Below are 25,026 nucleotides of genomic sequence, written 5' to 3' on the forward strand. Positions count from 1 at the left end.
TTTTAGCAGCAGGCTCAGGCAGTTGAAGGAGAGTTTGGAAAAGCAAGCAGGTTTGCTGTAACACCGTTTGTAGGATGGCTTTGCAAACAAATGGTATAAGTGCCAGTAGGAGAGACACACTTGTGCTCCTGTCCTGGAGCGGGGAGGTTAAAGAACCTCCCAGACAAAAGAGGGTGTGTTTTTCACCCTCTCAATGAGTCAGTGGAGAAAGCGAGACTGATATTAGCGTGTGCTTGGAGAACAAAAGACATCTTGTGGGGCAGTGTTTGAAGATCAGAACGTCATACTGTGCATTGTCCTCTAAAGCCAGAGAAACTACATTAGCAACTTGAGTGGAAACATCAGTAGAGAAATGATAAAACCCTGTTAAACTGAAAACTTCTGAAAAAGTGCATTTAACAGAATTGAAGACGAGCAGGGTAATCTTAGCAGCTGCAACCTGAGAAGTCATCAGAGACTTTAGTTGTAGCTGAGAGTGCTCCACAGCAAATGTGCACTTCACTCCTTGGTGACAGTGATGTCTTTTATAATCCTTTCTCAGTGCGCCCTCAAAACGGGTTAATGTTTTCTTGCTTTGTATAGAATTTCAATGTTATTGGGAAATGTTACTTGTCTATTTCTTGTCCCCCCCCCATATTAATTCCCTCTACAGTTGATAATTAATACTACTGTGGATTTACAGAATTTGCTAATTAGCAAGAAGCTTGACATTTACTAATATAAAACTATGAATAAACCTACTAATTTAAAAATTATATCACCATCAGAATGTTCCCATGGAAGCTGGAAGCCCCAAGAAAAATGTAGTCTTTAGATATTTGTTAACAAGGTGATTAGTCAGAGGATTACCATAGGACATGTTATTTCAATGCTTGAAGTTTGTTATTCGTGTTCCTAATTCAACAAGTTGAGATTCTGGGAGATGACATGGGTTATCACACCTTTACTTGAAACAGGGGGAACCATCTCAAAGGCTACCGTGAGAGCTTTCCCTGGATCTCTAAAGCCTAGACCTGGCAAGAAGAGTAGGTTTTGTATGTCATGCTGCAATTATGGTTGATTGGCAATACCTATCTGAAAGGTTCTGTTAAGATGCTCTTCCCAGAGAACAAGTTATAGCTGGTCAGTGATGTCGGTCCTGGGTACCAGAGGAGAAAGCCACAGTGCGAGTGCCAGGTATGGGCCTTCCCTGAAACAGACCAGGGCAGTGAGCTTCCCAAGCAGCTTCTGTGCTTTTCATTGGGCATCAGAGCTCCTAAGAATCGGGGGTTAGCTGCTGAGATGTTCTTCCTGGACGTTGTGCCAGGAGGAGTAAATAATGCCATGCTGGAACTCTAAAGAGCCTGCTGAGTGGAACTCTGACCTGAGCTATGAAAAGGCTTCCTGTGGCCACGTGTGTACAGGGAAGGAGAGCAGGGAGCTCAACAGGGGCTCAGTGAATGGCTCCGAGTTTGTTTCCTAAAAACAGAAAAGGGCTGGGGCAGGGCTAAAAGGGGACACCTCTCTCTGTCAGCAGGGGTTCCGCCAGTGGCATCTGACAGCCTGCCCCTGGCACACAAAGGGGAGGATGGCAAATGTAGGAGCTTGGTTGTGCCAACAAAGCTGTCCCAGCAGGGCTCTTGAAGTAGACATCATTTGAACAAAATCCCTTCAAACTGGGGTAAACCTTTTAAAGAGAATTTTTTTTAAAGTCCACTTGTTTTTTAATTTTCAAAAAGGAATAGGCTTCTTCACACTGGTCATCAAACTCAGGTTCACATATTTAGGTTAATAATCACTGGCATTTGAACTGTTATTTTGAAAGCAAGAGCCTTTAAGGCCACTGAGTTATAGAGATGCTCCTTTGGGAGTACACTCATCATCGGTTTTCTGAGGACGCAAAATCCATTCAGCTGAGTATATGCACTGCGTTAGTGATTGCTTGTCTGCCTTTTAATTACTATTGTACGGCTCAGCCCAGTTAGCAATGAAAGATGCCATAAATCACCCCTAACAATGGTACAGGCTGGAAAGAAAGCTGCCCCTCTTCCTGTGTCTCATGTAGTGGGTGAACCAAGTGAGCAGATATGGCAGAGCCATGCAGGGTCTGGAAGAGCTTCACTGTGCCCTTGGCCTGTTCCTTTGGCCTGCAGAGAAATGGCATGGCCATGCGGTGGGCTCTGAGCTCTCTCTTTCCACTTGTGGAAAACCAGATTGACTCATGTTTTCCCATGACTGACTTGTTCAGTCGTTAAATCATGTCTGACTCTCTTGCAACCCCATGGACTGTAGCCTGCCCGGCTTGTCTGTCCATGGGATTCTCCAGGCAAGAAAATTGGAGGGGGTTGCCATTTCCTTCTCCAGGGGATCTGCCCAACCCAGGGATCGAAGTTGCTTCTCCTGCATTGGCAGGTGGATGGTTTACCACTGAGCCATCTGGAAAGCCCCAGGGCTGACTACTGCAGGCAGCAACAATTGTGCATTTGAAAGTTAATTCCTTTCCTGACAACACACTCTTTTCTGTGTTCTTTCTTTCACCTCCTTTTCTCAGCCACCTGGAAGTAGACATTTATATTAGAGAAAGTACAAGTGGTGTCGTGTGGGCAGAAGGTCCTAGCACTGATGGAGGTAAAGAGGAGGATGATGTCAGATGCCCTGGGTGAAAATCATAGGTTCAGCTTTTACTTGCTGTGTGGCTTTTGGCAAGTGACTTCTACTCTCCATGCTTTCCTCTTCCGTAAAACCAGGATAATGAAAATTCCTCCTTACAAGTCTATTAAGAAGATAAGGAGATACTTACATAAAACATTTAGCATAGTGCCTGGTTTATAGCAAGGGCTGTGGGACTATTAGCTCATTATTCGTATGATTAACAAATGCCAATTTCAAGTAAGTTACTGCATAAGTCTTCTATCTCTGCACAATGGATATATGTATGAAGTGTGCTTGCTGACTTCATGTGTATAAATGGTGACCCTGAGTACTGTTCTCAGAAATGGCTTCTCTGAGCTTTATAAAGCTATGGAAAGAATGTTCTTATCCCTGTGCCACAGTCATTCCTACACAGTGTTCAGCATGCTGTTCATGGTGGATGTGAGGAAGCAGCTACACAGGACACAGGTCGAGTGTCACACCTAGGTGAGGCCACTACTCCTCACCTCTGATCCTGGCCTGCATCACCTCTCCTCAAAGCCCCCCATGCCCTCATCTTGCCCTGCCCTTCTCTGAGCAATGCTTGGGTAGCCAATTTGGTCAACTGAGATGAGCTTGGAGGTAATAGATGACTTTGATCAAGTCATTTCACTTCCATGGGTTTTGTTTCCTCCATATCTACTATATAGGCTCTTTAAATGAGTTCATGCAAGTCAAGAGCTAGTACAGGCCATGGCACACAAGAGGATTCAATCAGTGCTCATTTTTGTCATTAGTGCAAGGCTCTTGCTACTGTTGACAGATGTGAAGTCCAGGAAGAAATGGATTTCAGGTCAGTCCAATTTTCCTCCATTAACTACAAAGATATCCTTGTCATAGTTTCAAGGGGGACTGGTTCATTCTTCAAGCTGGATATTTCGGTCTCCTATGGATCTGGGCTTGTCTTTCCTGGGGGCTCTGTGTAGATGTCAAATTAACATTTATCCAGCACCTCTTATGTTCAAGGCAACATGCTGGACACTGTGGGAGATGTCATGGAAGGTATGTATGTGTAGGGCCAGAGCACCTAGATAACTGTAAGAGCCTCATTTTTCTTTGGAGGTCAGAAGGAAACCAGGAGAGGCAATAAGAAAATGACCAATTAGTCTTCCCTTTTGAGAACGCTCAGCTCCAGGAAGCCCTCACACAAGTGAGGAGGACAGGAAAGAATGAAACAGTGCAGCATTATTATAAGGGAGGTGATAGCCAGAATGTAAATGAGGAGAACCACAGAGGAAAGCTGTTTTGAGTCAGTGTGAATCATAAGACCAAAGTGACTGCATAATAGCCACCCTGCAAACTCCAGCTCTCCTGCAGAAGCTTGCCTGCAGATAGAAACATCCCACCTGGCCTGAACAATGGAGCCATGTGATGGGATTCAGGTTTGGGTCTCAGTCTGTATGCTCATTAGCGTTGGATGATGCTCCCCAGTAGGCAGCTAGAGCCTCATTACTGTTCATAAGAGTAAGCTAATAATTAAGAGTTCTGAGATTCCAAATGGTGACAAATGAAGAGGTAATGAGATGGATAGACATGGAGATCCCCTGACGAGTGCCGATCATGGTGAGAGGATGAGGAAAATGAAAAAGACACTGTTGTCACTCCTTGGGATTCTGAAAAGTACCTGTTGTCTGTGGCACAGGAAAATGGGAAAGCATTTATTAGGTACTGAAAAGCCCAACATTGCAGATGGAACCCTGGATGAGGCTGTGCTGCAGAATTCGTGCTGAGGGAAGAAGGATCAAGATTGGACTGACTTCACATTCATGTTTTAGTCTTTGGTGATAGTGAAATATGCAATAGTGGGGTTCGTGAGTGAGACTGTCTCTTGATTGTCTGCTGCTGCTACAGGTCTGGTGAGGACCTAACTAGAGGCTGTATTTGATGGTTTGTGCTTTCGTTTAGCCAACATCTTCTGAGGACCTGGGAGAAGCCAGTGGATGGGTGGTCCAGAGTGGCCTTGGTTTTAGGGATGTGAACTTAGATCTTACCATGAATGAGCTTCCCATATGCTATTGAACAGGACTGAAGGAAGATCCTCATGCATTTTTGAACTTGTACCTTTACCTGGATCAAACCACCTGTGGAAGACTGTCACTAGGTTTTATCCATCATGCAGTTATCTTCTGAATAGCACAATTAGAAATTCCTGAATATGGTAACACACTTAAAATAGAAGTATGTCCATCTACAAATTGCTAGTGACACAGGAGCTATAATCGACACTGTAATTAGCCTTACTGTTCCAATTTTAGTGAAAACCTGTGCGTGACATTGCTTCATCACAAAAAATCAGGCACTTCACATTAGTTTAAGAAGTAGTGAAACCATCTTTCCTCTGTGAAGCAATGGTAATCATTGTTTTGTATTCATGTTGGGAGCTTTAATTTGTTCACTGTTAATGTTTAAAATGTAACACAATTTGGGTAATTTTGCTTTGGCATATATATATATATATATATATATATATATATATATTCTTTAACATACCAGAAGTCTTCAAAATTTACGGTAAAGTAAAATTTTAAAAAGTAAAGGATCTTGGATGTCTCTTAACCTCTAGGCTTCCCTGGTGGCTCAGATAGTAAAGAATCTGCCTGCAGATCTTTGGTTTGATCCCTCGGTTGGGAAGATTCCCTGGAGAAGGGAATGACTACCTACTCCAGTATTCTTGCCTGGAGAATTCCATGGACAGAGGAGCCTGGCAGGCTCCAGTCCATGGGGTCACAGAATTGGACATGACTGAGCAACTTGCACTTTAACCTCTGAGCAGCCTGTGCCCTGATGAGGGGATGCTAACATGCAATTCCTGCTTCTGGAAGATTGAGGTTGATAGATTTACCTTACTTCTGGCATCAGTTCTAAGTTGGTCTTCCAACATGTATATCCATGGGGATGAAGTCTTAAGACTCTTTTATGATGACGTAAGGAATACTGTAGAACAGGAATGCAGTAGAAAATTTACTCCAGAAAGATAAAATGACACTAAGGTGGTTTTTCAACCTGTAATTCTCTTCCTGAAGTACTGGTTGTTTTTTTTTTTTAATTTATTTGTTTCTAATTGAAGGATAATTGCTTTACAATATTGTGTTGGTTTCTGCTATACATCAGCATGGCTTGGTCATAGGTATACATAAGTCCCTTCCCTCTTGAACCTCCCTCCCTCCTTCCACCCGACCCCACCCCTCTAGGTTGTCTCAGAGCACCGGTTTGAGCTCCCCAGAAGTATTGTTTTCAAATCATAACCTGTAAGTTCCCCTCTGCCGTTGCAGTCCACTGAAGATATGGTTTCGGTGATTTCTACTGCTGAGAATGAATCTCAGCTTCCATCAGACTGAGAAGGCATGCCATATTTTGTCCTTCACTTGGGAAATCTTAGTTTTTAATTCAGGCTTCTCTCTTTGCCACCAGAGCTGGTTATCTACAAGGACAGGCTGTTGATTTTTAAATGGCTCCAGGCCTCGATGCTGGTCTTAAAGACCGTCGCCACCTGTGTTTGCTTTGGCAGGATGCATTTTCAAAATGACGTGAATAATTTTAGATTTTGTACATTTTTGTACATATGGCATTGTGTTTAATACTCAAGGTCAAGTTGAAAAGTAAACATGTAGAAGTCATCCATTCATTCCCTATATATTTTTCTGCTTGATGAAGAGAGCTTTAGGAGCAAATATTTTTGCTGGTAGGCTGTTTTTGAAGGCCATGTCTCCAGTGGATCAGTGGGAGAAGGGGGTTGGCAATTCATATCACACAAGGATATTTGAAAAAAAAAATCTCAAAATATCATCTCCAGCACATAGTCATAGTAGAAATTAAAAATATGCATAAAAGGTAATAGAACTGATTCCAAACCCATTTTCTCAGAGGAAAAGCATTCTTAACTTCCAGACTTCCCGTAAGTACATGTATACACTCATGCAAATGACTTTAAAATAGTTTAATATGTGTGCTTGCTCTTCTTTGAAAATAAATGACATATTTGTATAGCATGAGTGCCAAGTTCTATTATAATTATATAAATACAAAGTTTTACATATAATTATATAAAAAAAGGTTCAGTCAGTTCAGTTCAGTTGCTCAGTCGTGTCCGACTGTTTGCAACCCCATGAATTGCGGCACACCAGGCCTCACTGTCCATCACCAACTCCCGGAGTTCACTCAAACTCACGTCAATTGAGTCAGTGATGCCATCCAGCCATCTCATCCTCTGTCGTCCCCTTCTCCTCCTGCCCCCAATCCCTCCCAGCATCAGAGTCTTTTCCAATGAGTCAACTCTTCGCATGAGGTGGCCAAAGTACTGGAGTTTCAGCTTTAGCATCCTTCCTTCCAAAGAATACCAAGGGCTGATCTCCTTCAGAATGGACTGGTTGGATCTCCTTGCAGTCCAAGGGACTCTCAAGAGTCTTCTCCAAAACCACAGTTCAAAAGCATCAATTCTTCGGCGCTCAGCTGTCTTCACAGTCCAACTCTCACATCCATACATGATCACTGGAAAAACCATAACCTTGACTTAGATGGACATTTGTTGGCAAAGTAATGTCTCTGCTTTTCAATATGTTATCTAGGTTGGTCATAACTTTCCTTCCAAGGAGTAAGCGTCTTTTAATTTCATGGCTGCAGTCACCATCTGCAGTGATTTTGGAGCCCCAAAAAATAAAGTCTGACACTGTTTCCACTGTTTCCCCATCTATTTCCCATGAAGTGATGGGACCAGATGCCATGATCTTCGTTTTCTGAATGTTGAGCTTTAAGCCAACTTTTTCACTCTCCTCTTTCACTTTTATCAAGAGGCTCTTTAGTTCTTCTTCACTTTCTGCCATAAGGGTGGTGTCATCTGCATATCTGAGGTTATTGATGTTTCTCCCGGCAATCTTGATTCCAGCTTGTGCTTCTTCCAGCCCAGCGTTTCTCATGATGTACTCTGCATATAAGTTAAATAAGCAGGGTGACAATATACAGCCTTGACGTACTCCTTTTCCTATTTGGAAAAAAGGTTATGTATTCCATAAATATAAGGTTTTGTCCTCCTTACTCATATTTCATTCTCTCATTAGCTACAAATCAGATGTCATTACTGAGGGGTGGGTTGTGGCAAGAATGTGTTGGTCCAAAGAGCTTTGGGGCACTTCAAGGAATAGGTGTAAATACTCGTCAGGAAATTGGCAGTGAATAGGCAGGAGTAAGGGGTTCTTGGCTTTCAGTGAACATTAGAATTACTGTGGGAACTCTGAAAAATAACAAAACTATAAAAAGAAAAAAGCCCTTAATGTCCAGTTCTCAGCCAGACCAATGAAATTAAAATATATTGTAATGGGCTGTTGGCGAGGATGTTGAAAACTTGGAACCTTCATTCATTGATGGTGGTCATGTAAAATGATGGGATCACTAAGGAAAACAGTTCAGCTGTTCCCTAGAAGAGTTTTCGCATGACCCAGCAATTCTCCTAAATATTGCTACATCCTTAAGAGAGCTGAGGGAGAAGAAAATGGCAACCCACTCCAGTATTCTTGCCTGGAGAATCCCATGGACAGTGGAGCCTGGCAGGCTACAGTCCATTGGGTTGCAAGAGTCAGACACGACTTAGCGACTAAACCACCACCACCTTAAGAGAACTGAAAACATAGATCCATGTAAAAACTTGCACCCAAATACTCGTAGGAACACTGTTCATAATAGGCAAAAAGCAGAAACAACCCAAATGTCCTAAACCTAGTAATGGACTAAACGAATGTAGAATATACTTGAAATAGGATATTATTCAGTCTTTAAAAGGGATCGACTACTGAAAAATGCTACATGGATAAACATTGAAAACACTCTGTGAAGTGAAAGAAACCAGACACACAAGGGGTTCTGGTGTATGAATGTTTAGAATAGGCAGCTCCGTGTGTGTGTGCATTTCATTTGTATCTGGCTCTTTGCAACCTCATGGACTGTGGCCCACCGGGTTCCTCTGTCCATGGAATTTTCCAGGCGAGAATACTAAAGGGGGTTGCCATTTCCTACTCCCGGTGATCTTCCCAACCCAGGGATCAAACCTGGATCTCCTGCATTGGCAGGCAGATTCTTCACCACTGCACCACTAGGGAAGTCCAGGCAGATTCATAGCGACAAAATGTTTTCCAGAGCCTGCAGAGAGGCGTAAGTGTGGATTAACTACATGAGGTTTCTTTTGGGAATGATGAGAATGTTCAGAAACTAGATGGTGATAATTGCAAAACTTTGAAAATACTGAAAACCGCTGGACTATACAGTTTAAAATGGTTAACTTTAAGATACATGAATTGTATCTCAATGTTTAAAAATCTTTGGAAAAGATACTGGAGTATGGGGATCTTTTATAAGCTCCTGAGATGATTTTAATGTGCAATAGTAAATATCTTTTTTTTTTTTTCAATTAAGATTTGAAAACTGAACACACTATAGCTTAAATCTTCTTCATAAATTTCTCATCACTCACTCACTGGAACACCAGTCTAGACCTTGCCTGATCTGGTCTCTGTCCACCTTTCAAGCCCATCTCCTCACCTCTTTGTCTCACTTTCTGTTCTCAGATTCCACCATCCCACTGCTCCTTCCATTCCTCTCAGACGCTAAGCTCATTCTTGCATCGGCACTTGCTGTTTCTTCCATCAGGCAACTTCTGTCCCCAGAGGAACATAGCAGACTGTTCCTCATTCAGGTTTCAGGTCAGCTGTTGCCTTCCCTTCCCATCTGCGCTGAACCAGTCCCTTCCAACTCCTCCAATTCTCTACCTGTTTTTGCTCTTGATTATTTCCTTCACAATCAGAAACGCTTTTGCTTTGCTGACTGATTTGTGGTCTCCACCGCTTACTGCTCCTCTTCGCCCTACCCCGAGAGTGCTCGATTAGTGTCAGGGCCGCCACGTTTACCGGTACAATAGTGCCTAGAATACGGCAAGTGTGTCAAGTTTCTTGAATGAATAAATTAGTGATTACAGCTTAGGGACCAACCAATTCAAGGAAAGATTATTTCAGTGTAATCAATCCCTGAAGATATTTGCTGGAGAAGGGGAAGGAACCAGTGAGAGTGAGATTAGAGATGCTACGCAAGGAAATGCTGGAAAACATTAAAGTGATGGGGGGAGGGGAGTAGCTGATGAAGTGAGAGATTGAAGTAGTAGTTGGCATTTTGAAATATCTGTGTGTTTTCTGTTTATAAATAGCTAAGCTTCAGTTGTTTGGGTTTTTTTTTTTTTTTTTGACTTGCTAACAATTGAAAATTTGTCTTGAGTGACACCATGGGTTGATGAATTAATACAGTTTACTAAAATTTGTGTTTTCTTCTTTGTGTTAAAATGTTACTTTTGTTTGCTTGAATCCTGAGACACTTTAAGCTGTTTTCTATTTCTTTGTGTTCTTCTTGTGGGATGTTCTTAGGCTGTCTCCTGTGGAATTTTGATGTTTGCCTGTAAGCCTTGAATGTTTCATCAATCATCTAAACCTAAATGTTTATCTCCAGCTATCCATTTATATACCTTGATTGCTTTTCAAGTCATCAATAAAATGTGTTTCAGAGCCTGGCCAGCAGAAAGGCTGTTGTTCCTCAGATGACAAGGCATTTTTCCTGTTGAGTTTAGTCTTAGCATCCATTAGCCAGTAGCTTTCAAATGTATTTACATTTTTGCTTAACAGCTGAGCCTCCTTTTTTAATGAAATTCATTGAAATAGAACTTACTTACTTGTTGGTAGAAGTGTCTGGAATTATTTGCAGTAGACTTCTTCTAATGACTACCCAAAAGGATTGGTCATGCCTTCTAGGATTGGTTTAGATTCCTGCTATTTGCAGAATCATGTCAGGATATAAAAATAGATTATTTTTAAAGTAGATCTTTCCACTCCCAGCCATAATCGAATAATGTTTATTTTTCAAGGTAAAAATACACATATTATTCATTATGGAATAAACCAAGTTCCAATACAACTTTTTCATTCTTTAAATCAAAAGAACAATATTTCCTTTTCATCATGTCTGGCTTCTTGATTGCCTAGGAGATGTCAGTTTTCATAGCAGATTGTTTTAACTAGAATACTTAGAAGTCATTTCTAACTACACTACAAGATATTTTTAAGTAATAGCAATTTTTATTAGGGGTTTGTGGAATCAGAATGCCCAGTGTTGACAAAATTATGGGAAAATGGCCCTTCTCCCTGTATTACTTTTGAATGTAAATTTATAGAAACATTTCCTGAGAGATATTTGGCACTACGTATCAATAGCCTTGAAAGGTCACTATCCTTTGAACACAGTGATTCTGAAATGTAGGAACGGATACATGAGAAGTAATCAAAGAGATGCTTGAATGTCGATTTATGAAGGACCTTCCTCAGGGTTTTCAGGAGATTAAGTTGTTATAAATTTCTAGAATGATGAAATAAGGAGTAACTGTTAGTTGTTACATCTACTCTTGAATCCCATGCTACTTTTTAATTGACATTGCTCTGTCTCTAATATAGAAAGGTGTTAGCAATCATCTAATGGTAGTGTAGTGCCAATTTTTGAGAGCTGGACTGTGAAGAAAGCTGAGCACCAAAGAAGCATTGATGCTTTTGCACTGTGGTGTTGGAGAAGACTTGAGAGTCCCTTGGACTGCAAGGAGATCCAACCAGTCCATTCTGAAGGAGATCAGCCCCGGGTGTTCTTGGAAGGACTGATGCTGAAGCTGAAACTCCAGTACTTTGGCCACCTCATGTGAAGAGTTGACTCATTGGAAAAGACTCTGATGCTGGGAGGATTGGGGGCAGGAGGAGAAGGGGACGACAGAGGATGAGATGGCTGGATGGCATCACCAACTCAATGGACGTGAGTTTGAATGAACTCCGAGAGATGGTGATGGACAGGGAGGCCTGGCGTGCTGATTCATGGGCTCGCAGAGAATCAGACATGACTGAGCGACTGAACCGAACTGAACTAACTAAAAATTATGTATCCTGTATATGAAAAGCACTATTCCAAGTAACTTACTATTATCTGCCTTGTTAGTTGACAAGTAACAATTGTTTATTGAGTAAAATTGGCTATTACTTTATGCCAGGGTAAAATGCTAACATTAATACAATGACCAGCATTTACTGAATATTTATTCAGTGCTTTATGTGTGTCCTTGAGAAGAGATATTATTATCACTGTTTCACAGACTGACCCTTGAGCTGTTTTTTTTTAACCTCAGCATCCTAGAGGTTCTGCTAGAGGGTTGGGCTAAGATAGAGATATCTATTGTTCAAAAATCTATTGTTTTAGAAACCTCCCAAGATAATTTCAATAAACCTAGTTTTGGAACTAGTGCTTGGGGAAATACTTAAACTTTAATGTGCATATAACACAACTGGGAAGCTTGTTGAAATACAAGCTGATGCAGTAGATTTGGGGTGGGTATATGCATTTGTAACAACTCTCAAGTAACACAGATGTTGTTGACTAGCATACCACACTTTGAGTAGCCAGTCTACTATGTTGCTTATGGGAGTAGTTCCACGTTTCATTTGTCCAAAGAAATCATTTACTGTAGGGAAAGATAATCATGGAATAATGGTCTGTTGGTTAGGACTTCACATCCTGATGAGCTTGGCCTTTTAGGTCATTGCTGAAGTCCTGAGTTTCTCAAACTTGAGTTGTCAAATCTTGAAGATTCACATTCTCAAAAAGGAGTTTATATTTTGTGTTCTCCATTTAGTGAAATATTGTGAAAGTAACAGGCATATATATAAGAAGAGGGTATTGTCATGTGGTTTTTGCACCAAGGAATCCCCTAAAGTGATGGTTAACTTTAATTCAACCTTTCTGAAAGTGGCATTTCTGAAGTCCTAAAGTACCAAGTTTGAGAAATTCTTTAAGTGTCCTCTGTAAACAATTGGGCCCTCTAAAGGGGACCCAATAAGGGTCCGAATGACTTTGAGTCAGCCAGTTGCTAGATTTACTCAGCATCTCTAAAATGAGAGGACTGGATCTAAATAATCTTTTTGGCCCTTTTATGTTCAAAACTCTAGGATTGATTTTTATCTTCTGGTTTTTTTTTTTTTTTCAAGTACAGTTGATTTGCAATGTTGTGCCTTCTCTCTGCCGTACAGAAAAGTGACTCAGTTTTATATGTACAGGCATTCTTTTTTTTAATATTCTTTTCCATTATGTTTTATCACAGGATATTGAATAGAGTTCCCTGTGCTGTAGAGTAGAACCTTGCTGTTGATCCATCCTATACTTAATAGTTTATATCTGCTAACCCCAAACTCGCAGCCCTTCACTCCCGGACCACTGTCCCCCTTGGCAACCACCAGTCTGTGAGTCTGTTTCTGTTTCACAGATAGGTTCATTTGTGTCACTTTTTAGATTCCACTTGTAAGTGATATCATATGGTATTTGTCTTTCCCTTTCTGATTTCACGTAGTTTGACAAACTCTAGTTGCATCCTAGGGTTGACTTTTTTTTTTTTTTTTTTTTTTGAGACAGTTTTAGAAGTCTGTGATACTTATTTTAGTTGGACACGAATATAACATTTGTTGGCAAATCAGGAAGAAACCTGATCTACTCTAAAGTGAGCCATTGTCATCTCCTGCTGTCAATGGGGGAAATCTCACATTTTGAGGCATTTGCTTTTGTGGCTGTTGAAACTTTTTCCACTACACGTTGGGTCACCTATCTAGCCCTATTGAAGAGTTGACTGATCAAATTCACTGAGTCACAAAATTAAATGTGAATAGAGAGCTTTTCATTACCTCCTTTCTGTTGACTAAATTTTGAAGATGATGTTCTAAAAATAATATGATGCTACTAGCTGGTAAAAAGTATGGGAGATAGAGGGGCAGAGACTGGTTATAAAAGGTGGAGAGGTCAAGAGGGGGTGCAGATAGATTTTGTAGCTGAAATGATGGGAAATGGAGACTCATTAAATACCTGAGAGTTGCATTATTTTTAGTTCAAAATTACTTGTTATTAAGAAATATAAATTTAAAATTAATTGGCTGAAAATATTTGAGTTTTAATAGATTTACTTCTGTCATTATTTATATAGAGACACATGCAGGCCTCAGTCACTTTCTGGAATGAACCTGGTCCCTTCTATTTCTGTCTTAGCTAAGACCACAAGTAAGACTAAGGTCCTAAGCCTTACACTGAGGTCCCTGACACAGTTCTTGGTTCTCTGGATGCCAGAAGTTAGCTTCTTCACATTTATTAAGAAATAGATCTCAGGAGATGATTTTTCCCTGAGAATTTCACAAAATGTGGTACATTCAGCCATAGTGCTTGGTTTTAAAAAAGATTCAGCAATTTTACTTTACCGTAAAATAAATTGCTTTCTGTACTTTTCATATGAGAGGGAAGTATTTAATATTTATCTCAGAATTGCAGACAGTTTCAGATTCTGGAGATGTAGGAATCTTCCCATCACACAATATTGGCTCTTATTCTTTTCTACCTTTGTTCTGTTTATAGTTACTGAGGTATTTTTCTTCTCCACTGAAATTAAAACTTGAGGAAGCATGTCTGCTAGCATTGCACATGGGCAGAATTTACCACAGTTTAAGAAGAAGCAGAATTGGATTTGAGCAAGGAAATATAAACATATTACCATTTGGGGCTGCCTATGTCATGTAACAGACATAGTGAGATGTGCTCTGTCATCCATAATTTTTTTTTAATTTTATAAAAGTACTGGTAATTTACAAGGGTTGTGTTTCTACTGTACAGCAAACATACATGTTCCTTTTCAGATTCTTTTCCATTATAGGTTATTGCAAGATATCAGTATAGTTCCCTGTGCTATGTGGTGGTGGTGGTTTAGTTCCTAATTAGTCCCTAAGTCGTGTCTGACTCTTGTGACCCCATGGACTGTAGCCTGCCAGGCTCCTCTGTCCATGGGATTCTTCAGGCAAGAATACTGGAGTGGGTTGCCATTTCCTTCTCCAGTGCTGTAGAATATCTGTCATCTCTTACTTTCAGATGAGATACTTGAGAGTGAGAAGTTCAGTGAATCACTGAGGATCGGGGAGTGGTGGAACCAAGACTAGTTTATGTGCTTTGGACACTCATTCCACCTCTTGATGCTTCCTCTCAACAATGAGTAGTTTGTGAGTTGTCTGAATGTACCAAAAAGGAAGAAATAGTGAAGAGAGCAGCTAACATTTCAAATTGTTGGCAAGCTAAACTCATGAAAAGAAAAGAAATAGAAATGAATGAGCTCTTTGGCAAAAGTGATAGCTGAAAAGGAGGCAAGTGAGAGGCAAGGTAGCCTCGAGTAGAGCAGAGATGGGTCATAATTAAACCTAACATGAACACTAGGAACCAGCATCCTGGAAGACTTATGTTCATGCTGATACTCATCAGCAGTCAGATGGATTGAGGCCATCTACCAAAAGACATCAGGAAGAAAAAAACATATGAGAAAACTGAAGAAAGACTTGAGAGGGAGAAGGAATAGAGGTGTTAGATATGTTGGAGAGGGAAAAATTTCCCCTTCTTCCCCTCTCGAATTCTGGTGGCTGGACTCATGATACAAGTGACACCAGAGAGCTAACAGGAGAAAAAAAAAAAATTAATTCATGTGCATGGTCATCTAGGAACTAAGAAGTGGCCAAAGCAGACAGCTTTTATACTTTTTAGACAAATGTGTGAGGAATTGACAAGACAAATAAACAGGTTTGGGGTGTTCAATCAGTGAAGAATCTAAACAGTTTAGACTTGCCTTAGTAAATTAAAGAAGTAACAAGGTTTGTTCATATAGGCTTCTTGGCCTGAATTCCCTCTCTCTGGGGATAAGGGAGTTCTACCTCCAAATGCCAGGAAGGCACCTTGCACAGGGGAGATTTACTTCCTGCTTTCAGGGAGACAGATGGGGAGGGTCAGAGTGTCCCTCTTGCATTGGCTATTGCTTAAGTAGCTTTAATACAGAATGATCAATATGCCACTGAGGCACACTTTGGGGTGGCCTTCCAGAACCCCAGCAGATAGAATCCCTGAAAGGCAGAGAAGTAAACTGAGGTCAAGGAATATTTGGAAAAAATAGCAACCAAGAATATAAAGTATCTACTAAAACTAAAGACCTTCTGTGGAAAAGGTTGATAGACATCCAAATGGTAGAAATCAGGAAAGCAGTCGGTAGTGGGATGAATAATATAATCACTGAAAGGAACCTCAGAACTATCTTATTTGAAAACAGGATCTTTGCAGATATAATTAGTTAAGATGAGGTTATCCTGGGTTGGAGGGGGCCTTGAATCAATGACTTGTGTCTTTATATGAACAGAACACAGAAGACTGCAGTGACAACTTGTCTCTAGGAGTATTATAGGGTAGGTATTGGAAAATTGTTCCCTAAAAAAAATTAATTTGGAATATTACATAAAATATACAAATATTTACTCAAAAGCATAGTTAAGCTTTGAAAAAAGGCATGGGGGACAAAAACCATAGAGGGAGCTAAAATTTACAAGAGGAAGCAGTGCTGAGCCCGCTGCTGCCTGGTTTTAAGGAATGTCTGTGTGCCTTTGAAAATAAGATATATGAAAATTATGATCCCTAGAGTAAGCAGTGGCCAAAAAAACAAAACCAGCATACCAGTAACTATTTGAAATTATAACATCATGTTATTTTAAAACATCAGAAATTGGACAAGGGGAAGATGGGGGAAGAGATCTGAAAGAGATCCAGGGTGGTTAAGTATATGCTAAGGACAGAGATACGGTCTGCTTTTAGATATTGCTGAGGAAACTGAGCATTAGTATGGATAGTAATGAGATGAGAATAATAGTAATGAAACAAAATAGAATGTGTAATTTTTGTAACATAGGAAAACGCTTGCTTTAGCCTGTGGAAGGTAAGGGGAGGAGGAAAAAAGTGAAACAAAAAGATAAATGAGTATGGAGGTTAAACTAATCAAGACAGATTGTCCAATGTATAGAAAGCAAAATGCTATGTTTATTAAAAAAAAAAAACAACAACATTTCAAAGGACACAGGTGGAAGATAAGGGGATGGAAAAATGTACGCTTGTCAGATACAGACAAAAAGAAAAAGGAACAACAGATGAAGGAAATAAATTAAGCAGGGACATATGCCCATGCCATAATGTAGAAAACAGTAATTTCTGGCATGTGACATTGATTAAGTAGTTGCTGTTAGAAATCTAATAGAGTGTTTTCAGAAACTGATGAGACGAGACAAAAAGTAAGCAGAGGAAGATGTGGAAAACAAGCAATGATTTGCTCCACCATGTATGTAGAACTTCTTACTCAACAAGTGCAGAATATGTTTTATCTTGGAGGGCATGTGGATTAGGCACATGCTTCAAATTTTAATGCATCAGGAAGGAAGCCTCACCTTCCACCAAATCAACATTATAGAGGTTCTTTTCTCTAACTACAGTGCTTTCAAATCAGTCATTATTAACAGTGAGATAGCAAAAGTATTCCATATGTTTAAAATGAAAAGACATACTATGAAATAACCCTCAGGTTAAAGAGGAAAAGATAACAGGAATAGCAGAATTTTAAAGCTGAGTGATAATAAAAGCACAGTAGTTCAAAAACTGAGAGAGATAGCTAATGGAGTTCTTTGATGGCAATGTGTAGCTTTTGTTACTCAAGAAAAAACTAGAAAGTCTGCAACTCTGTAAGCTCAATGTATGACACAAATAATTAGAAAAAAACTGTAACATGGTAACCTGAAGAAAACAAAGAAAGAAAAAAAGGGAAACAAATATAAATATGGAAAATAAGGGACAGAGAAAATTAATAAAAGCAAAAAACCAAAATATAGTCCTCTGAAAAATTTCATAAGTTGTATATAATACTCTGTTAAAAAGGATGTACATTTTTACCAGTACAGATGAACATTTACGTGAAAAGGATGTATGTCTAAAAAAAACTGATGGAAGAAAAAGTTAACAACCATTAAATAAATTGTATGTAATGATTATCAAAACTTAATCTTCCTTGCAATATAAAAAGAGGCCCAGACAGCTGACCAGTGAATTCTATTTAACTCTTATGGAACAGAAAATTCTTGTTTGCACAGCTTCTTATAGAACAAAGAATAAAAGCCAACCTATTCAGTTTAATTTTGAAAAAAAAAGCAAGTAAAAAATATTGACCAGATTCACTTATGACATTAAAAACACAAATAATTCAAATCTAGTCATGTATTAAAAAATACTAATAGTACATCGAGACTAAGTTGAATTAATCATAACAGTGAAAGGATGTTTCAGTGCTTTAAAAAATCTTTTACTGTAATGTACCACATTAATAGCAAAGAATGAGAAATTGCATGATCATTGATAAACACCATTTAATAAAGTTTTTTCTTTTTCAAATAGAAGCAGCTCTTACCAAAATTGAAACAGGAAAAATTTTTTAGCTTACTAAAGGCTTTATCCTTAGAATCTATAGCAGATGTCATTTTTAATGGAAAAAGACAAAAGTTTAAACTCATTCTTGTTAAGACTGGGAACAGGACAAGAACACTTGTGTTGCTACTATTTATCAACATATTACCAGATACCTGACCAATGTAGTAAGACAAATTGATAACAGTAGAATAATTGAAAGATATAATTATTATTTATAATAAAATCATTTATTCAGAAAACCAAAGAGAATCAGCAGAAACTGTTAGCAATAGAAGTATTCAGCTAGGTTGTGAGCTCATAAGAGCAACACAAATAAATCAACAGCTTTTGTCTGTATTGGGAGTAACCAATTATAAACTATGATAAGATACCATTTATAATACTGACATAAACTAAGCTATCTAGGAATAAATCTAAGAAGGAATTCATAAAACATAGAAGGGAAATTTAAAACCCTATTACAAGGGTTTTATTATAGAATTATAGATCATAAATGCAGCATTTATAATAAATAGATTGAATATTGTGAAGATATTGTATTTCTTCCAATAAAATTTTAAACTCATTGTAATTCTAATCAATGCCTGAACAAGAGTTGTTTTGAAGGGGTATAATTGAATCTAATATTTATATAAGAGAATAAATAAGAGATAAAGAAGGACCTTCTCTTTGCAAGGCATTAATATATATATAGCGGAAGTTGGCAAACTACAGTCCATATGCCAAATGCAGCCTGCCTTCTGTTCTTAAAAATAAAGTTTTATTGGGACACAGCCACATCCATTCCTTTATTTATTGTCTATGGCTATCTTTATGCTGACAAGATAGACTGAACCTGGCCCTTTAGAGAAAAAATGTCTCCACCTGTTTTCTAGCATCTAGCATAGAAAAGGATATAATAAAGTCTAGACTCACTCCTATGTACATAGGGGAACTCAGTGTAATCATTTTCAGCAGTTGGAAAGTTGGTGCACAAAAAGAGAAAAATGAAACCATTTCTGTACTTCAGAAACAGCTCCAAGTAGATTAAATACCTAACTGTTAAGAGTGAACATATAAAGCTAGTAGATGTATACCTGTGGTGGATTCATTTTGATATTTGGCAAAACTAATACAATTATGTAAAGTTTAAAAATAAAATAAAATTAAAAAAAAAATTTAAGAATACATTTTTGTAATCTTACAGTAGAAAAGGGTTCGTTGTGAAATATTCACAGAGCACAAACCATGAGAAGAAAGTTGACGAATACATCAAAATGAATGCTTTTGTTCAGTGGAGTCTGTGATAGAAAAACTAACAGATGGTGAAAATACAACTGTCATGTTCAATACACTAAGATTAATATTTAGATACACAAGGGACTCGAAAAAATCAGAAAATAGGAGGGAAGAAACCAAGACAAAAAAGGGAAGAGTATGAGTTGGTGATTCCTACAAAGAGAAATACACATATACGCAGATTGCACTGTGTGTGTGCTCAGTCTGTTGGACTCTCTGTGACCCCTGGCCCACCCAGCTCCTCTGTACATGGGATTGTCCAGGCAAGAATACTGGGGTGAGTAGCCATTTACTCCTCCAGAGAATCTTCCCGAGCCAGGGATCACACCAGTGTTTCCTACGTTGGCAGGCAAATTCACATTGGAGACTAGCTAGTTAAAATTCAAAAATGCCTTTTTGCCTATCATAGAAGTAAAACCTTGGAAATCAGATACTCTCAAGTGTTGACAAGGGTGTGGGGAAAATAGAAATCTGCATATATTGCTTCTAGGAATGCAAAATGATCCATAATGTTTTTAAGATTATAAGTATCTGTATAAGCTAAAACCCAATAATGGGACTAGCATAGATGCCCACAGAAATATATGTAAGTATGATTATCTCAGTGTTATTTGCAGTGAAAGACTGAGAAAGCTAGTTCTTCTGCACTAAAAGAATAGAAAAGGAAAAAGACAGTGGAATGCAGTGAGAGAATAAGCAGTTAGAAAGAGTGAATTACATCTATTTATAACATTCTCTAAAACACAATTGAGAGAAAAAGACAGATTTAAAGCATGACACAACTTCTATACAAATTTTAAAACTACGTATAGGAGTTTGACACATAAGTGAAGTCGCTCAGTCGTGTCCAACTCTTTGCGACCCCATGGGCTGTAGCCTACCAGGCTCCTCCGTCCATGGGATTTTCCAGGCAAGAGTACTGGAGTGGGGTGCCATTTCATTCTCCAGGGGATCTTCCTCACCCAAGGATTGAACCCGGGTCTCCTGTATTGTAGGCAGATGCTTTACCATCTGAGCCACCAGGGAAGTCCTTTGACACTTAAAGTATTTATGAAAAATACAGTGAAGCTTATAAATACAGCATTAGTGTATGTTAGTTGCTCAGTCGTGTCCTACTCTTTCTGACCCCATAGCCGGGGGCTCACCAGGCTTTTCTGTCCATAGGATTCTCCAGGCAAGAATACTGGAGCAGGTTGCCATTTCCTTCTCCAGGAGATCTTCCAGACCCAGGATGAAACCTGGGTCTCCTGCATTCCAGGCAGACTCTTTACCATGTATTTATAAAAAAAAAAAAAAAAAAAATACAGTGAAGCTTATAAATATAGCATTATATTTGGTTAAAAAAAAAAAAAAGGAAGAAGAAGCAGCAGCCCCAGGCTGGGAAAGGAAGGAATGGGTTTGGGCATAGAGGATGAAGTGAAAATAAGAAAAATGAAAATCAGAGGACAGTCTTTCATGGATTGGCAATAGTAGCTCATCAACTCAAGCGTATGCTGAAGTCAACTCTGTAAAATTATCCACTAGAGGAATCAAAGTCCACGGACGTTAAGTCCTTCCAGAACTGTTCAGATGCTCAACTAGTGTCATCAGGTATGGGTCTCTCTCTGTATTTTGGTCTTCCTGGCCTCAGTGTTGGCTCTGATAAGAGGCAGACTCCCTCTAGGGTATTCTTTAGCTCTTTCAAGTTCATGGCAACTAAGCAGAAAGAAAGCACTTTCCCCAGAGTTTGAGCGGTCATCCTCTCATGAATATCCTTTCTTTGGTTCATTTTTTCTCCTGTGAGCACCCCTGAATCAGTCATGTGACAAAGGACTAAGGGTGCCTGGGTCACTTGCCCATCCCTAGAACCAGGCAGTAGGAAGAACCCAACATACGGAATATGGTGGGATACTACCCAAACAGAAATTACAGTGATATGACCAGAATCACAGAAAATGGATGCTAAGGGAGCAAAAATACACAGGTAACTTTAGGGAACTTGAATCAATGCTGCTTGAAGAATGATTGAAATGAATTGCATGCTCGTTCTAGAAAAACTGGGGGAAATAAAAACACAGGTTAACTTCAAATATCTAAAGCACTTCCACTGGCATGATACTTGTTTCATATGATCCATCAAACCATCAATCCATGATGAAAGGTGAACTTGGTAGGAAGGGCAACTATGTAATTGCTGAAGCTGGTTATCTGAAAAGGATTGGTTAGTGGATTTCATATCACTGTGTATATTCGAGCATAGGCTAGCCAGCTACCTGGCAAAGATTTTGTAGGAAAAGATTGGGAGAATAGTTGGGTTTAACCAGTGGTTCTGAATCATCCAGATATCTTATTAAAGCTTAGAATTCTGGGCCCTTCTCCCAGAGTTTCCGGTTTGGTAGCTTTGGAGTAGGACTCAAGAATTTGCATTTCTAATTTCCCCAGGTGATTTGATACTATTGTTCCAGGGAACACACCTTGAAAACCTCTGGGTCAGATGATTTTCAATATCCACAATGACCTTTGATTTTTGTGAAATAGTTGTACTTGTTCTCAGTTCAGTTGCTCAGTCGTGTCACTCTTTGTGACCCCATGAACTGCAGCATGTCAGACTTTCCTATCCATCACCAACTCCCAGAGTTTGCTCAAACTCATGTCCATTGAGTTGATGATGCCATCCAACCATCTTATCCTTTGTTGTCCCCTTCTCCTCCCAATCTTTACCAACATCAGGGTCTTTTCAAATGAGTCAGCTCTTCACATCAGGTGGCCAAAGTATTGGAGTTTCAGCTTCAGCATCAGTCCTTCCAATGAATATTCAGGATTAATTTCCTTTAGGATGGACTGGTTGGATCTCTTTGCCGTCCAAAGGACTCTCAAGAGTCTTCTCCAACACCACAGTTCAAAAGTATCAATTCTTTGGCGCTCAGCTTTCTTCACAGTCCAACTCTCACATCCATACATGACTACTGGAAAAACGATAACTTCGACAAAGGCTTACCTTTGTCTCTGCTTTTTAATATGCTGTCTAGGTTGGTCATAGCTTTTCTTCCAAGGAGCAAGCGTCTTTTAATTTCATGGCTGCAGTCACCATCTGCAGTGATTTTGGAGCCCCCCAAAATAAAGTTTCCCCCTGTTTCCATTATTTCCCCATCTATTTGCCATGACTTGATGGGACCAGATGCCATGATCTTCATTTTTTGAATGTTGAATTTTAAGCCAGCTTTTTCAGTCTCCTCTTACACTTTCATCAAGAGGCTCTATTGCTCCTCTTTTCTTTCTGCCATAAGGGTAATATCATCTGCATATCTCAGGCTATTGATGTTCTAGAAAGCAGTATTTGTATATTGAGGCAAATTATCCATACTATTCCTTCATACCTGAAATGTGTTAAATTCTGGCTATATGGGTACTTCTAAAGTAGATGGATTTTGCATAGCCCTCTGTTAACTGTTGGGTCACTGAAAACACTAGAGCCATTAAGCAACTGCGCATTTATTGGTATGCTTTATAAAACAGTCCTCCATTTTCTTATGTCATCCTTTTTGTAATCCTATTTCTGTTTTCCCATGAGGATTCAGTTTTCATCAGTTTTGTAGTAGGGTTGTTCCTGAATTAGAAAGCCGAAGTGGTTTCCCAAGGCAGATGTGTATTTTCTTCCATTCAGAAAGAAACTCTGTCATGTATAGACATTGACTCATAAAAAAATCATTCCTTGGTGCCCTGGATGTCAAGTGTCAAATCGTGCTTCTCCCCATCTTCTTACCCAACCACAGCCTGTGGCCCTCCCTAGGAAGGAGGATGTGAAACACTTCACCTGTCTTGCTCCATACTACCTCCACATCAACCAGGAATTGTTTTCATTTTGAACTCTATTTTGTTTCTTCTTCTTTTTCCTCGGATTTTTTTCTCCTTTTTTGAAAGTTTGCTGTAACAGTTCTCTGGGAGTACACACATGTTTTTGTAATTGTACACAAGGTCAAACAGCATTTGTACTTTTTATAAATTGCTTTTAGATAAACAAAGATAAAACCATTTGAGAAAAGAGAGACCCCAGAGATACCTCTTTAAGAATTAGAAGGCTTATAGTCAATGCTTAACCATGAAAATTTTCAGCTTAGCAAAAATGAAACAGATGTGTAAAAACAATACCTGTCAGATTGGACCTAGGGGATTTAAGGTGGCTACTTGAAGAGCAGAGGGATTTAAGAAGACTGTTTTGGTTGTCTGTGTGTGAGCTTTTGCTTGAAAACACTAAATCCAACAGTAGGGAGAGTGGGATATTTTAAGAGGACTTACCCAGACTACATCTTCAGTTCAGTCACTCAGTCATGTCCGACTCTTTGCGACCCCATGAATCCCAGCAGGCCAGGCTTCCCTGTCTGTCACCAACTCCCACAGTGTACTTAAACTCACGTCCATTGAGTTGGTGAAGCCATCCAGCCATCTCATCCTCTGTCATCCCCTTCTCCTCCTGCCCCCAATCCTTCCCAGCATCAGAGTCTTTTCCAATGAGTCAACTCTTCGCATGAGGTGGCCAAAGTACTGGAGTTTCGGCTTTGGCATCATTCCTTCCAAAGAACACCCAGGGCTGATCTCTTTTAGAATGGACTGGTTGGATCCCCTTGCAGTCCAAGGGACTCTCAAGAGTCTTCTCCAACAACACAGCTCAAAAGCATCAATTCTTTGGTGCTCAGCTTTCTTCACAGTCCAACACTCACATCCATACATCTTAGTGAACATTAAATGTGGGGCAGCTAAATGATGTCTTCTTGATAGCTAAGGATCTGTAGTAATAGACTCTGCTCTCTTTAAATTTGTGTATGATCTGAGTTTCTCAATGGAATTTGATGAACGTCTGTTTTCTACATCCTCTTCTCTTCCAGACTTCAATTTGAGGAAATGTCATTCAGATTTGGCCAACATCTCATCAAGCCCTCGGTGGTGTTTCTCAAAACAGAACTGTCCTTTGCCCTGGTGAACAGGAAGCCTGTGGTACCTGGACGTATCCTTTTTTTTTTTTAAGAGAGAAAACAGACCAATGAACACAGACATTAACCTCTAGTATCCGACCAAAAAGGTAAGCAAGGAATCCTCCTGCCTCCCCCTTTGGAGAAACCAGGTAGGACTATAATCACATTTATTCTAAATCCAGTTGGTGGCACCAGTAATATGCTTGATCAACACTGCAAAACTTCTGAAAATGAGTTGCTTAGCAACTGTGGCTTTGGAGGTGAGTTTTTGCTTGACCTTTTCACTGTTGTAGCTGTGTAAATAGGTGCTTCTAAAATGCATCCAATGAATATCCTTAGCACTTTGTTTTCGGGTATCAAGTGTGCACTTTAATAGTAAGATACGAGATTGGGTGACACACTTGTGATGTGGAAGTAAGGTGTTACATGAAGATTTGAGACTGGCTTGGTTTCTTAACCTCTTGGAGATCATTCAAGCTGTGAATTTTAATTGCATTCAAACACATAAATATACTACCAAAAAATATATATATATATATATATATTTTATGTTAGAGTCTGAGATAGCATTTCCTCTTGGAAAACATCCCAGCTTCTAGATCATTGTCTGGTGCCGTTGGTGGTGTGGGGTATTTTATTTCCCTCTGGCCATCGATTTCAGTAGAAGCTTTATTCTTTGCAGTGGGAGAGGCACAATTTGGTGAAATGCTCTGGAGAGTTATTTTTATGTTGTTGAAAGTATCACTTGTTGACTGTATGTGGATGA

The 25,026-nt window shown here is 39.4% G+C and overlaps 1 protein-coding gene and 1 long non-coding RNA gene across 28 annotated transcripts in view; both read left to right on the forward strand.

Annotated features, from left to right (window-relative positions):
• Positions 1-25,026, forward strand: part of FHIT (fragile histidine triad diadenosine triphosphatase) — a 1,535,374-nt gene that overhangs the window by 682,633 nt on the left and 827,715 nt on the right. For all 26 annotated transcript variants that reach the window (XM_044933638.1, XM_044933642.1, XM_044933643.1 and 23 more), the window contains one exon: positions 24,174-24,292. In XM_044933638.1, coding sequence (XP_044789573.1) covers positions 24,190-24,292 — 103 coding nt within the window. In that variant the 5' untranslated portion in view covers positions 24,174-24,189. The remainder of the gene's footprint in view (positions 1-24,173; positions 24,293-25,026) is intronic.
• Positions 24,311-25,026, forward strand: part of LOC112581174 — a 45,335-nt gene continuing 44,619 nt past the window's right edge. For both annotated transcript variants that reach the window (XR_006640407.1, XR_006547287.2), the window contains exons 1-2: positions 24,311-24,367; positions 24,443-24,520. This is a non-coding gene — a long non-coding RNA (uncharacterized LOC112581174). The remainder of the gene's footprint in view (positions 24,368-24,442; positions 24,521-25,026) is intronic.

The sequence above is a fragment of the Bubalus bubalis genome, chromosome 21, assembly GCF_019923935.1.
Source record: "Bubalus bubalis isolate 160015118507 breed Murrah chromosome 21, NDDB_SH_1, whole genome shotgun sequence".
NCBI lineage: Eukaryota > Metazoa > Chordata > Mammalia > Artiodactyla > Bovidae > Bubalus > Bubalus bubalis.